The following is a 15,459-nucleotide window of genomic DNA, read 5'->3' on the forward strand; positions in this document are numbered from 1 at the left end:
GAGCAGAAGGAACAAATGGAGCACGGGGAATGTGGCGGCCCCACAGACTGCTGAATTCGCCGCTTTGCCGTGGCCAGCCCACCGGAGGCTTGGGACTGGCAGCCTGAACCTGGTCCATCCCAGTTCTGGGCCCAGAGGTGGGGCAGTAGGGAACCCAGACAGCAGCACATCTCAGGGCGGGGCGGGGGGAAGCACAAGGATGTGTTAAAACAGACCCTCTCTGTGTCTTCTGGCTTTGGCTCTGCCCTCCTGCCATTTCCACTTGGCTTCCAGGCCAGGCCCTGAACAGTTTCTATGTCCCACTGTCCTGTAGGGTACACGGGGGCCGTGGGTCTGGAGAGGAGTGGCTGGGCCAGCGCCGGCAGTGAGCAGAGGGGACCAGCCTTCCCCTGCCTTCTTGCCACATCTCCTCCAGTGCGCCCTCGATTCCTCCTCCCCCTTAGTCCTTTCCTGGTCGTGAGTCATTTGGCAGGAGGCACGTTGACCCTTGGTGACCCGGGTAACTGAGTCTTTGTATTGAGCAAGGGCCTTCACGGTCTATGTCCACCTTTCCCCAGGCCGAGGCATCCCGACCTTCGGACCCATTCACACCCCAGTCTGGCAGAGGGCAAGGTCACTGAAACCATATGAGTTGGGAATCTAGCCAAGAACAGCAGTATTTCTTTACCTTGTGTTTGTAGAGTACTTTGTACTTTGTCAGACACCACCAGGCTTGTCGTTTCTTCAGCCAGCCAGTGCTTGCTGAGTGCCTACTGTGTGCCAGGTTATAGAAAGGTGAACGTGTTAAGGTTGATGCTTTTAAGGAGCCTATAGTCTGGGCCGAGCAAACACGTGAACAAATAAGTATAACAAAATGGTGGGGCAGGAATACGTAAAGTGTAGATCAGGGCCCAAGGAGAGAATGGTTGGTTATACCAGGGTGTATCGGGGGGGCTCCATAGAGGAGGGGGCACTCAGTGGCAGAAGGTGAGCTGTAATTTTGGGTGGCCTCTGGGGGGTGGGGTGGAGGGTGCATTCCAGGCAAGAGGCACAACCCGAGTACAGGGGGAGCAGGAGCCTGGGTGTGGATGCAGCAGGTATGGTGTCATAGTCAGCTCAGGCTAGAACAAAGCACCATAGATTGGGTGGCTTATACCCAACAGACACTTATTTCTCACAGTCCTGGAGGCTGGGAGTCTGAGATCAAGGCACCAGCATGGTCAGGTTCTGGTGAGAGCCCTCTTCCAGGTTGCAGGCTGCCAACTTCTTGCTGTGTACTCACATGATGGAAGGGGCTCTCTGGGGTCTCTTTTATAAGGACACTAATCCCTATCATGAGGGCTCCACCCTCAGGACATAATCACCTCCCCAAGGTCCCGCCTCCTAATACCATCACCTTGGGCATTAGGTTTTCAACATATGACTTTATGACTTTCAAGGGGACACAAACATTTGATGTATAACATGATGAGAGACCTGGCTGGGGAGGTGACAGGGATGGATCTTGGAGGGCATGGTATGGAATGTCAGGAGTTTGGACCTCACCCTGTAGCAGTGGGGACCCCAATGGAGGGTTTTAAGCAGTGGAGTTTTAGAAGGATCACCCTGGGATCCTTGAGCAGGATGGATGAGAGTGAGACTGGAGGCAGGGAGGCCAGCTAGGAGGCCAAGGTGGTCATCCACTCAAGAGATAAAGCCTAAAATAAGGAGATAAGAGAAGGGAAGGGGAGGGGAGGCTTGAAATGTTAAGGGCTTGGTCATCAGTTGGATATTGGGGCCAAAGGGCAGGAGAGAGTTGAGGATTCTCTTCTTGGACCTTCCTTCAGTCACTTCATCTTGAGCACCTGCTACATATAAAGTACCGTGTGGGCACAAAGGTGAGAAGGATCTGGGTTCTGCCCACCGAGAACCGCAGTCTAGGACAGTGCTCTCTAGTCAGGACTGTGAGTTGCACGTGACAGCAACACAATTTAAGTGGACTTTGACCCCACCCCTCCCTGAGAAAATGGGGGATGGGGTTTATTGGTGCATGTACTGGAAAGTTTCAGGGGGTAGTGCTTCAGGCAAGTGTTCCGTGTCTTTAGGAATCTGCCCTTTTCCATCAAGTCTCATCTCTGTTCTGTGTAGACTTCGTTTTTTTATATTTTTCGTGACTGAGTTTATTCAATCTTTTTCCTGTCTCAAAAAAAAAAAGTTAAAGACCAAAAACCCAGACATAAATATAGTTGTTTCCCTTTACAGCTTTCCCTTCTTGGTTTCTTATAGTTTGGGGTTTTTTTTTTTTTTTTTTGCTTTAGAGCTATGCTTTTATATTTAAAATTTTTTTAATTTTGGTAAAAAACACAAAACATAAAATACACCACCTTAACCATTTTCAAGTGTACAATCATGTTAATGACATTCACGTTACGTAGCTTCATTTTAAGGCTGCCTTTCCCTGACATTTCCAGGCTGGCCTCTTAGCAGCTTAACAAGCCCAGTGGAAGGGGTAAGAATTCTGGGATTGGGTCTTCTCGGCACAAACCAGGCCACGTGCACACCCTTAGCCAATCACTGTGGCCCTGATGATGAGTCAGCCTGGATCACGTGCCTGCCTTTGAGGTGGGGCGGGGTCTTCGCTCTGTGAGCCACAGGGCTGAGCGAGGCTGCACAAATGGGTGCTCAAAGGGAGAGAGAGGTGCTGCTGTGGAAAGAATGGGAAATGGATGCCAGGGACGCAAAAACAGCAACTTCCACTGCAGGCGCATAGGACCCGAGCGCCTGACTTAGGTGAGGTAGAAACTGTTTGGTTCCACGGGAGGGGTGCATATAAATGCTGTGTAATCAAGTCATCTACCATGTGCTAGGGACTGTGGCAGTCCAAACAGGCTCATTTTGCCCCCATTGAACTACTGGGGGAGAGAAGAGCTAGATGTAAATAACCACTCCATGATGTAAACATGGTGAGTGCCTGGGGAGGGGTCAGGATTGCTTCCAGCAGGCAGGAGTTGGGCATGGGGGTGCCACCAGTGTGGTTCCCCACGTGGGGCATGGGTGCCTGCTGTCTGTTCACCACTTGATCCCAGCCGCTGCTAATACCATCCTTGCTTTAGCCCCCTCCTTCCCCTCCCAGGACCTCTGCCTCCCACTGGCTGCTCCAGAGTCTCCTCGGATGAGCCCACCCTGGGCCCCTGGGAGGGGCCTGGAGTTGGGCCCCCCGTCCCCCGCCGAGCAGGGCAGGTCCGAGATGCTCCCCTCGTCCCACAGGCCTCTCCCTGGAACGCCTCCCCAACTCCATCGCTTCCCGCCACCGCCTGACGGAGAGGGAGGAGGAAGTGATCACCTGTTTCGAGAGGGCCTCCTGGATCGCTCAGGTGTTCCTGCAGGAATTGGAGAAGGTGAGCTGGAAATAGCCCAATTGGTCATCACTGCCCTCTATCGAGCACCTGTATCTATGCAAGCCCCCCCACCCCACTAAAACCGTAGGTCCTGCTTGTACAAATTAGAAAAGAGGACCCTCCACCTGCCCTGAAGATGCTCTGCTTTATCCATTGGAAAACTCATTATAGTATCCTGATTCTGTAAGCATGAGACTCTCTACTGCCAGAAAAGACTTTTAATAAACAGAAGAGTCCACGCCACCTGCGAGCGGCTGGCAACCTCCTTGGTGAGCTCAGCTTGTACGACCAAAAATGTGACAGCCCTGTTGTGTTCGTTAACTTGTTTACCCCACACAGCAGCTCTCTGAAGTAGGTATTACATTCATCCCTGTTTAATACATGAGGTTTAGAGAGATTAAGCCATTTGCCCACTACTCTTCCCTTGGAAGGGTACAGTCAGGCTGGTCCATGTAGGCACTCTTCCCAGCTCTCAGGTGCTCTGGAAGCTCGCTACTGGACCCTTTAGCGGGGAGGAGGACCATTCTTAAAGCCTTGCAGAGGCTGGCAGAGCTGGCCACAGGGGTCTGGAAATTCTCAGGCCTACTTATCTCCCTGCTTGTGCTTCGGGGGGCCTGAACGAAGTCTCAACAGGACAGCAGTTGCAGGTGTTAGCAGCATACTGTGATGTTACCCCAGTTCTTCCCTTCTGGGGACTCCTTGTTTAATGGGGGGGGCTACAGGCAGCCCTATTCAACAAAGATACTTACAGTTACTGCATCCCTGTTTTCATGTCAGGCATTACTTTGAGTACTTTACTCAAAGTTCTCTAATTTAACCTTCAAATAGTAACCAACTGCAACAGGTTATGCTTGTTAATCCCATCGTGTAGGTGGGGAACCTCAGGTGTGGAGAGTTAAATAGCTTCCCGGAGTTCAGACAGTTCATAAGTGGCGTTGGCGGGGCTTGGACCCTGTGTGACTTGTGACTTCGGGGTGGTGCTTAAGCCTTCTGTTTAGTAGACGTTTAGTAGATGCGAGATGGCAGGCTTGGCAGAGGAGATTTAGGATTGGCATCCAGACAGGGGAGGTGGGCACGATCTGAGAGACTCAGCACTCAGATATTTGAACCTCACCTACTTTGGCAAATGCCAAAATGTCAACCCAGCACCTGTTTGTGACGGACCTTTTTGGAGGCGTCCTCCTCATGCCAGGTCAGTTCCCACGGAGCAGGATTCTCAGCCTCAGGACTTCTGACGTTTGGGGCCAGATAATTCTGCTGCCCTGTGTAGAATGTCCAGCAGCACTCCCAGCCTCTACCTATGGGCTGCCAGCAGCCAACCCCCCTCCAACTGTGACAACCAAAAGTGTCTCCAGATAATGCCAAATGTCTCAGGGGCAAAATTGCCCCCCTGTTGAGAGTCACCGTCCTAGAGACCCTCTGCTTGGCTGGACTTCAGTGGGAAAGAGGTGATTGGAGGCTCAGCAGAAACAGGACTCAAGGGTACTCCCTGGCAGAGGTCCACGTGGAGACTTGAGTTGACCTCTGCCAAGGTCACATGCAGTGTTTCAGGAGCTCCTCGTGTTTGAATTACATATAGTTTGGAGGAAGCTTTCATGAAAAATTGAAAGTCACCCATTCAGTCAGAAGCCTGGGTTTTGGACTCTTAAAAGGGGATTAAGGTGATGAGCTGGAATGGTGTCCAGGGCTGGAATCAGCACCTCTGGGGCACTGGGTGGACAAATGGGCCCCGATAGCTGGTTCTCTCAGGTCAAGGGAAGGCAGGCCATAGAACCCTGTGCACCCTGTGCACTGCAAAGCTGGATGTCTCTCCTAAGACCCAGCGCCAACCTCTGAGGAGCTAAGAATCTCTCTAAAACCTATTTCAGTTTCTGAAAGGGGTGGATGGCTCGTTGATTTTTTTTTTTTTCCCCTCATGTCAGAGAGGGAGGTGGCATAGTGAAGGCAGGCCCATCTCGGTGGGGCTGGGTGACCCTCTCAGAGCTGAGGCTTAAGCGGCAGCTCAGTTAGTAACAATTGTTCCTCAGCTTTCCCACGAACCAGGGGTCAGCTGTTGGGCTGTTCTGAGGTTACATGGTTATGTGACAGGGACAGTGCAATGTCTGGTGTCTGGTAGGCGCTCGAGTATTGAAAGAATGCACCAATAAGTAGTAGAAAGAGCCTGGAATGTGTAGCTGGCCAGACTTGAGTTTGAGGTCCAGGCCCAGGCCAGCTCTGTGTCCCCGGGCACTTTCTGAGCCTCAATTTCCTCATCTATAAGGTGCAGAGAAAACCAGCCTTGTAGGGCTGTTATGGGCATGCAGCATTTGCACAGGGAGAGTGCTTTAGACCTATTTTGAATTAAAGCAAGTTAGGTTGAGTTTGGTCTGAGTATCGCAGGTTGAGTCTGGTCTGAGTATTGCCCTACGTGCCCCTAAGGTAGCTGGGGGCTTGGGTGGCGATGGGGCCTCCACCTCTGCCTGGGCTGACCCTGGCCCTGGCCTCTCGGCCTCAGAACTTAGAGACAGCGGCTCTCTCTGTGTTCCCCTTTCCAGATCACAAGTAACACCACATCCCGGCACCTGAAAGGATCTCACCCGGTCGACTACGAGCTCACCTACTTCCTGGAAGCTGCACTCCAGAGCGCTTATGTGACAAACCTGAAGAAGGGGTAGGTCGCTGGCAGCTGAGCAGGACCCGGACATTTCTTTCAGGCCTAGGAGCTGCTGACATTGGTCAGGCCTCCCTCTTCTCTGGGCTGTGTGTGTGCGGGCCCCCTGGAGAGACGATGGGGGCTGGCTTGTTCCCGTCTTGTCAGACTGAGCTTGCCCAGGCCCTGGGGGGAAGGGCCGAGCTTCAGAGAGCTGCTGAAGCAATAAAGCCTGCACGTGTTGGGGGTGGTCATCTTCAGAAGGGGGAGTTCTGGGAGCCCGATGATGGTGTGGGAAGAGTGAAGGACAGTGAGCTGGGCGGTCTGGAGGTGGTCACTGTCGCCTGAAGTGTCAGCTAAAGTCATTTTGCTTCTCTGAGCCTCATTCTCCCCAAAATTTAATCGAAAAGGTGATTCCTGATAATTCCAACTTTCAAGGGGCTGTGAGATCCGAGGAGAAGTGTGGTGAAAGTAAAGGCCTGGCATCATTTTGGGGGTGCGACTGCCCTGCTGGTGAGGTGGCAGGAAGCTCGTTTTCCTGTGCGTTGACCGGAGGGTCCTGGGACCCAAGAACACGGTGCCCAGAACCCCTTTCTTAGTCTTTTGCTCCTTGGGGTTAAGCAAGGCACCCTCCCTCTGTGAAGAGTCTGGTGGATGCTTCCATCTGGGTGGGAGGGGCTGGTGGTGTTTCGTGGGTGTGTTGTGTGGTGGTGGAGATGAAGGGAGAAGCGACAGGACCAGGAGGGCGTGTTGCTGGCCACCGTGGCTCTCCGGCGGTTCTGCAGGGCTGAATGCCTCAACCAGGCTGGAGACTAGCAGGTGGGAGCCTGGGTTTCCCGTGCCTCACCAGCTCCCTCCTCCGCATCATTACTACCCTCTGCAGACACCGTGGGCTGGGGCCTTGAGGACATCCGGGCAAGCGGAGGGACTCACATGTGCCAAGTGCAGCCAGTCACCGTGGAGGCTGGGCACACGTCTCGCCCCTCTCGAGCCTCCCAGGTGGAGGTGGGCCAGCCACACAGGTGTTCCCTCCTCCCCACAGGTGAGGAAACGGAGGGTCAGGATCACAGAGCTTTCTTTGCTTTGACTGGCTAGAGTCCTTTGAAGCCCCTATTTTGTTTTTGGTATGATTTATTTTGTTAAATTTCACTTTATTCATCCTTTTCATTTAACATTTTTTGGAATAGCTGATTCTTGCACAGGATACCAAATTAAAAAGGTACAGAAGACTAGACAATAAAACGTTTCCCTTCCATCTCCATCCCCTGCCTCCTGGCTCCTCTGTAGGCAGTGTTCCTAGGCTCCTGTATCATTCCATGATAGTTAGCATACACAAGCGATTATACGCACATATTATTTTCTTCCTTTTTTAAATGCATATTCTCCCCTTTGCCTTTTTTCATTCAAAATATATCTCTTGGAGATGGTTCCACATCAGAGCTGCCTTTTCTTTGCACTGCTGCAAAGTCTTTATAGTATCATACAGTACAGATCTCCTACAATTTGTTTACTCAGTTCCCAACCGAGGAACAGATAGGTCACTTCCAGACTTGGGCTCTTTTCAGCATATGCTAGAGTCCAGAACAGAACCGTACCTATGCATTGTTTCAGTGGGGATCTGTCTGTAGGGTGGATTCCGAGACAGGAAAGTTCTGGGTCAAAAGGTAGAACGCTGGTCATTTGGGTAGAGGTTGCCAACTTGGACCTCATAGAAAGTTGTTTCAGTTTCGGTGCCACCAAGATGTGGGAGAGAGGCTGCTTCGTAAGCCCTCACAACATAGTGCAAGCTTTTTTTTTTTTAAGTTCTTATTGAAATATTGATCTACAATGTTGTGTTAGTTTCAGGTATACAGCAAAGTGATTCAGACATACATGTATGTGTGTGTGTGTGTGTATATATATATATATATCTGGCCTTTTTTAGATTCTTTTCCATTATAGGTTATTACGAGATATTGAGTGTAGTTCCCTGTGTTATACAGTAGGTCCTTGTTGTTTAGCTATTTTATATATAGTAGCGTGTATCTGCTAATTCCAAATTCCGGGTTTATCCCTGCCCCACCTTCCCCCTTTGGTAGCCGTAAGTTTGTTTTCTATGTCTGTGAGTCTATTTCTGTTTTATAAATAATTCCTTTGTATCATTTTTTAGATTCCACATATAAATGATATCATATGATATTTGTCTTTGACTTACTTCACTTAATATGATAATCTCTAGGTCCATCCATGTTGCTGCAAATGGCATTATTTCACTCTTTTTTATGGCTGAATAGTATTCCATTGTGTATATATGCCACATCTTCTTTATCCATTCATCTGTCGTTGGACATTTAGGTTGTTTCCACGTCTTGGCTATTGTAAATAGCGCTGCAATGATATTGGGGTGCATGTATCTGTCTGAATTATAGTTTTCTCCAGACACATGCCCAGGAGTGGAATCACTCGATCATCATATGGTAACTCTATTTTCAGTTTTTTAAAGAACTTTCATACTGTTCTCCATAGTGGCTGTACCAGTTTACATTCCTTCCAACAGTGTAGGAGGATTAGTGCAAGCTTTTTGATGCTTTTTTGACGTTATTAGGCGTGATTGGTGAAATATGCTATCTCAGCATCATTATTGTTGGCAGGGGAGATGATATTTATCTGTTCACTTTTCCATTGTTGGTACTTGGAAGGTAATTACTTCTTTTGTTTTCTAAAATAATTTCTGTTGAAGTATATTTGATTTATAATGTTGGCAGTTTCAGGTGTACAGGAAAGTGATGCAGTTATATATATGTATATATGTATACGAACATATATATATGTATATGTACATACATATATATATATATATATATATATATATGTATATTCTTTTTCAGATTCTTTTCCCCTTATAGGTTAATACAAAATATTGAGTATAGTTTCCTGTGCTATACAGTAGGTCCTTGTTGGTTATCTATTTTATATATAGTAGTGTGTATATTTTAGTCCCAGACTCCTAATTTATCCCTCCCTCCCCAAAATGCATAATTCATTGATCCCTCCCTCCCTCCTAGTTTGTGTAAGTAATATAATTATAATGTTTATGGTGGAAAATACGTAAAAATATAAAACGGGCAAATTTAAAAATCACATATTCAATCTTTAGATCAGGGACTGGCAGGTTATGACCTTCTGGCCAGTCACCTGCTTTTGTGAAGTTTTTTGGAACGCAGCTTGCCTGTTGTTTTAGGTATCTTCGATATCTATGGCTGCTTTAGAGCAACAACTGCAGAGTTATATGACTCCAAGCCTAAAATGTTTACTGTCTGGCTCTTTACAGAAAAAAATTTGCTGGCTCCGTATTCTAGGTAATCACTGTTAACATTTTTTAAAATAAATTTATTTATTTTTCATTTTTGGCTGCATTGGGTCTTCATTGCTGCACGTGGGCTTTCTCTAGTTGCGCTGAGCTGGGGCTGCTCTTCTTTGTGGTGCACAGGCTTCTCATTGCAGTGGCTTCTCTTGTTGCTGAGCACGGGCTCTTGGCGCGCGGGCTTCAGTAGTTGTGGCTCACGGGCTCTAGAGCGCAGGCTCAGTAGTTGTGGCGCACGGGCTTAGTTGCTCCGTGGCATGTGGGATCCTCCCAGACCAGGGCTCGAACCCGTGTCTCCTGCGTTGGTAGGCGGATTCTTAACCACTGCGCCACCAGGGAAGCCCTCACATCTTTCTATGTACAGATATGCAGGTATATTTTTTTCTTTTCTTTTTTAAACAACAACAAAATAGTATCTTACAGCACTGCTGCTTTGTAGCCTGCTTTTTCCACTCAGGGCTTGGTTGGGAGCCTCTTTTGTGTTCCTGCTAATCTCTCTTCTGCATGAAGTTGCTCCCTGTGGCATCAGGGGAAGGTGCCAAGCCCACGCCTGCAGCTGGGCTTAGGGCTTGGTGGGCTGTGTGGCTGGGACAGTCATCCTTGAGCTGGGCCCGGAGGGAGGGGAGATTCCCAGAGACAGGAGGAGTCTGGGTGGGGCAGAAGAGGTAGGATGAGGCTGAGGAGGATGGGGAACTTGCGAGGGTCCAAGGCCAAATACACTTGGGAAACAGTGGGTTAAAGACTTCTCAGGCCCTTTAGAATAGGAATTCCAAGGAGCATGGTTGCAGATAGTAAATTTTCAGGAGGAAGCAAAGACATGTAAAGTTTTCAGTTTCATTTGACATGGAGCCCTTGTTTGGTGTGGGTCTCTGGGGACCACTCTTTAGGAACCAGCGCTCTGGGACTCTAAGGGGAACAGCTGGACTGAAACGCAGTTTCTGGCCCAGGCAGCTTTTCCATCCAGCAGGCATCCCTGTCCCATCAGAGCTACATCCCATTCGGGGTGTTGGAAGCCCCCCGAGCTTCAGCCCTCAATGCCTGGAAGAGAAGGAAGTGGAGTCCTTGCCCAGAATGCAGAGCAGGCCATGGTGAGGCCACTCCCAGGAAGCAGCGGTGGCTGAGATGGCTGGGGTGTGGGCGTAGGCCTGGGGAGAGGCAGTCCTGCCCCAGCTGGACCCCGGCCTGGAGGAGGCCTGTGTGCCCCTTCTCTCTCACCACCCTGCCCTCGTGTTAGAGGAGGCGGGGTGCCGCACGACTCCTGTCCTCCAGATGGTAAGAGCAGGGAGAAGGTCCCGGCCGGGAAACAGGCTCTCTCCCTGCTCTCTCCTCGTGCGTGAACACCCACCAGAGCACCTGATTCGTCACAGCTGCTTAGAAAAGCTAAGGCAGTATTATCATTTGTTTGTATTATTATTTTCTTGAGGGAGTCCACAGCTGGATGGGCTGCTGCCTCAAGCTTCAAGTTTACACTTTAAAAAAAAAAATTTCTCAAGTGCTAGGCCAGGGAGGCAGCGGTGTCCCGTTTGGGACATGAGGATCAGGCGGCCCAGAGAGCCAAGGTGGTTTACCTCCCAAGGGTGGGACTGGCCTGGGAGCCCTGGGTGCCTCCGACCAACCACCCTGTGGCCAGGGAGGTGGAGCTGGGAGGGGGGGGCAGTCACCGGGACACGCACGCTGCCTCTGCTGTAGCTCCACCATGGCTTGTTTGTTCCTATTCAGTTACTGAATTTCAGTTTCAGTGAAATGGTGGCCTAGCAGGCTGGTTCCTGTTTTTACTTCCCAGGCAGCTGCCACCCAGCTGCTTCTCTTTAGCTGGAGACTGTTGTCACCCTGTTTTTGCAAATAAAGTTTTATTGGCACATAGCCACACCCACTCATTTACATACTGTCTCACCCTCAGAGCTGAGAAGTTGGGATTGAGATCAGATGGCTAATCCTGAAATATTTACTCCCTGATCCTTTAAAGAAAAGAGTTTGCTGATGCCTGCTCTCTGTTTAAGAAGTTCTCCCTCCCAAGGCCTCTTGCAGAAGAGGTGCTCTTCTTCCATATGGCAGTCCCATGGAGTAGATTTTGTGGGAAGGGGACAGTTCTAATTTTAGTGTTCTGTGCCCTTCATTCATTCATTTAACAAATATTTGTTATACTAATACGTGCCACCTATTAAGAGCTGAATTTGTGCCAGGCACTTAAGTGCTTTGCTGGCATGTGTCTTTAGTCTTTCCAGGAGCCCTCTGAGGTAGGTGCTGTTGTTAGCACCCCCATTTTACAGATGGGAAAACTGAGGCACAGAGAACATAAGTGACTTGTCCTGGACAGAGCCAGGGTTGTGTGTGCCGGGGTACTGTCTGACACCATTAACCACCAGTCTACACTGCCCACAGCAGAAACCCAGCAATTAAGACCCTGCTGCCGCCCCTGAGGTGCTCACAGCCTAGCGTTTGTTCCCCCGAGTCTGCCTCTACTTGGTATGCGTGGTCCCAGCTTCTGGTTTGAAGAGTTGGTGGGCGTAAGGGCAGGGCCGGGGAGTGGAGGCCACTCAGTGATCCTGAGCGAGTTCCTCCTCTATTCCCCACCCCCACCTCTAATGGGGGGTGTCTGTTTGTCCTGTATCCCAGGGTGTGAGGGTCCAAGAGGAGGGAGGGAACGAAAAGACACTGGAGTATGGAATTCAGAGCCCTATTAACTCCCTCTCCGCTGAGGTCCCCCCACCTCCACCCCTCAGGGCTGCCTGCTCCCTTCCCCACACCAGCTTCTCTGCAGATATGAGGTCAAGGTGAGCGTCCAGGACAGTCAGGAGGGAAAGAGGGAGAGAGCCAGCAGTTATCAAGCACATGCTGTGTGCTAGGCTGGGCCACACGCTCTGTGTACAACACTCTGTGAAGGAGGTCATGTGACCCCAGCCCACTAGTGAGGGGCTGGGGCTCAGAGAAGGTTGAGTCACTTGCCCGACCTCACCCACTGGGATTCCAGCTTTAGATCTGAGCGGCCTGGAAACCCATGCTGTTTCCAGTTTGGGGGGTGTCAAAGGGCAGCCTGGGCACCTGTGGGGTGTGTGGAAGGACAGGGCCCCGGTGATGGGGCTGATCCTTGATGTGCTGACTTACGGCTCTCCTTCCTTCTCTGGGACCCTGAGTCACATTCTCAGAGGGTGGGCCTGCTTCCTGCCCTGTCTTTGTTCTGCGCACTCAGGGCGTGCATGCGTGCGTGTGTGTGTGTCAGTTGTGGGCAGAGGCATTAACCAACCGTCACCCCTCCAGGAAAGCCCAGGTAATTTTAGTTAGTTTTCTGTTGCTCTCACTTTGTTCCCCTGTCTTTGTCCTCTTCTTCCTGCAGCACAAATTTGTCTTTAAAGCTGATGCTGACTCCCTCCCCACCCCCGCCCTTTATTCCCAAATAAAGAGGAATGGAAACTGAATCATCATTTCTTTCCAAACAAACAGCCCAAATATTTGAAGCCTGAATGTGAGGAGCAGTTCCCAGGACACGTGGGAACAACTCAGCCCCTCTCTCAGTTTCCTGTGAACACATCCAGCCCAGTGGTGGCCCTGGAATGTGACATATATAAAGTAGCCCTGGGTGCCTGGGTGGGCTTTAAATAATTTCTTTACACCTTTCCTCTTGATAGTAGCTAATATTGTTGAATACTTACTGCATGTCAGGCAGAATGCTAATGCCTTTACGTGTAATCCCGTGAAGTTGGAACTAGTAATATCCCCATTTTCCTGAAGGAGAGGTTAAGTAACTTGCCCAAGGTCACAAGGCTAACAGGTGGTATTGCCAGCGAGCCTGGTGCCGAACTGTGTCTGCCCAACCCCACAGCCTGAGGCCACGCTCATTACATAGTCCCGGGCCCAGGATACCACCCACCCACAGTAGGTCTGCATCAGTGAGCTCCTGTAATTATGTATCATGGTCTTCAGGTCAAAGTTACATCTTCCTGGGTGAATCACCGGTTCCAGTATTTTTCTTATACATTTGTCATTATTAGGAAGTTAAAAAAAAAAGTCAGCTTAGCCCAGGGTTTTTCAGCCTCAGCACTGTTGATGTTTTGAGCCAGATCTCCTTTGTTGTGGGAGCCTGTCCTGTACACTGTAGGTTTTAGCAGCCTCCCTGGCCTCCACCCAACAGATGCCAGTAGAACACCCCACCCCGCGAGTGTGACAACCAGAAATGTCTCCAGACACTGAAAAGTGGCCTGGGCTGGGGGTAGGGGGCAAAAGTGCCCCCACTTGAGAACCACTGTCTTAGCCCAAGGTGTGAGAGGCAGGAAGTCAGGGGGAGATTGGGATGCAGACGCCTGATATTGGGTCGCCTTCTCCAGGGCCGCTCTGGAGAGTCTTTTAAAGGGCTCCAGAGCCATTTCCTGCAGGTTAAACTCACCCGCACTTGCCTGGGCTCTTGCGGTGTTTGGGAAGTGTTGGGCAGAAACCCTTCCCTGTGTTCAGAGAGGTCACAGCCCAGTACGGGGGGTGGCGCTAAGGTGGAAAAGCCCAGCAGCTCATTTCCCAGCTGGCCTCCGAGAGCCCACGGAGTGTCAGGCCCCCTGCCCAGGGCAGGATGAGGACCCACTTCACGGAGCTCACATCCCAGTGGGGAAATGACAGTGTGGGATCCAGATGTTGACGATGGACAGTGCTCTGTACTAGAGGAAAAGAAGGCAGAGAAGTGCGAGTGCTGCCTGGGACAGGGTGGACTCTAAAGAGACATTTCATCCTCAGGGGCCAGGTGGAATGGAGCCCCCGGGGCTCAGGCGCTGCTGGGTGTCAGAAGAGGTTCCTTAGGGCCTGAAGAACAGGAAGAGGTGGTGGGATCTGCTTCACAGATTCTGGGCTATAACCTGAGAGCCTGAGCTCATTCCCATGTGGGCGTGGGGTGGACCCAGGTTCCAGAGGGCCCAGAGGAGCCCTTGCTGAGAATGGGGTGCTCAGCCCCAGGGGCCATATGGCCACAAGCAGTGCTCTTCCCAGGGTCCAACTTGTCCCTCCAGTTGAGGATTTGACATAATTTAAAGGGTGTGGTGTTCTCCACTGTGTAATGTGGGTGATGTTTTCTTGGCCTCCAGACAGTGCTTTTCCTTTAATTCTGAGCTTCGGTGAGGCCTGGACCTCCCTTAGCTGCCCACTTACTCATTCAGTGTCCGAGGGACATTCATTTTTCCCAAGGGCCTTGCCCTGTTGATCCAGCAGTTAATTCCCCCAGCTGACTCCTGCCCCTTGCTCTTCCTAATTGACCTGGGATTGAAAGTGCTGGCCTGAAAGTCAGGAGCTGGGAGGCCCCTACCTGGGGTCTACTTCCCCTCATTGCCACCAGAGGGCAGCCATGGACTCTGGTTGGAGCCTCGCCCCGGGCAGTTCTGCGGATGATTCTGCCAGGAGGCAGCTTTCTGTTGGGCTGGGGGGTTGATGGCTACTGGGACCAGGGTCTTGGCCGTGGGGGAGGCTTGGTTCTCCTTTGCACGAAGCAGCCCAGGGGTGAGGCAGCAGGGGACACCTGGGGGTGGTGCAATGCCAGGGAATCTGTTGATGACCCTGACCTCACTAGGACCAGGTCTCTTGAGTACCTCCCAAGAAAAGAATGTGAGCCGGGGCTTCCCTGGTAGCGCAGTGGTTAAGAATCCGCCTGCCAATGCAGGGGACACGAGTTCGAGCCCTGGTCCAGGAAGATCCCACATGCCGCGGAGCAACTAACCCCGTGGGCCACGACTACTGAGCCTGCGCTCTAGAGCCTGCGAGCCACAACTACTGAGCCCATGTGCTGCAACTACTGAAGCCCACATGCCTAGAGCCCGTGCTCTGCAGCAAGAGAAGCCGCCGCGATGAGAAGCCCGCGTGCCACAACTAGAGAAATCCCGCGCACAGCAACGAAGACCCAACGCAGCCAAAAATAAATAAAAAAAAGAACGTGAGCCAACTTGGCTCCTTCCCCCACAGCAGGCAAGAGGCCGTTTCTCTTTGGGTGGTTTCTTTCTCTTCTCCCTCGACCTACAGAGCCCATTCTCGGCTCAGGGCTGAGAGTGAGCTTGGGCCATGTGTGTTGAACCAGGTGGGCTGCATGTTTTGTGCGTGCTCTTAAAAAAATTTTTTTAATCACTAAAGCAATATATGCTCATTGTACCAAAACAAAACAATAG

At 50.9% G+C, this 15,459-nt stretch overlaps 1 protein-coding gene across 1 annotated transcript in view; it reads left to right on the forward strand.

Annotated features, from left to right (window-relative positions):
- Positions 1 to 15,459, forward strand: part of TTC7A (tetratricopeptide repeat domain 7A) — a 119,214-nt gene that overhangs the window by 30,481 nt on the left and 73,274 nt on the right. Inside the window, exons 4-5 of the mRNA XM_024753551.1 lie at positions 3,226 to 3,356; positions 5,891 to 6,006. Of these exons, the coding sequence (XP_024609319.1) occupies positions 3,226 to 3,356; positions 5,891 to 6,006 (247 nt within the window). The remainder of the gene's footprint in view (positions 1 to 3,225; positions 3,357 to 5,890; positions 6,007 to 15,459) is intronic.

This window comes from Neophocaena asiaeorientalis, unplaced genomic scaffold, assembly GCF_003031525.2.
Source record: "Neophocaena asiaeorientalis asiaeorientalis breed wild unplaced genomic scaffold, Neophocaena_asiaeorientalis_V1.1 scaffold171, whole genome shotgun sequence".
NCBI classification, from domain to species: domain Eukaryota; kingdom Metazoa; phylum Chordata; class Mammalia; order Artiodactyla; family Phocoenidae; genus Neophocaena; species Neophocaena asiaeorientalis.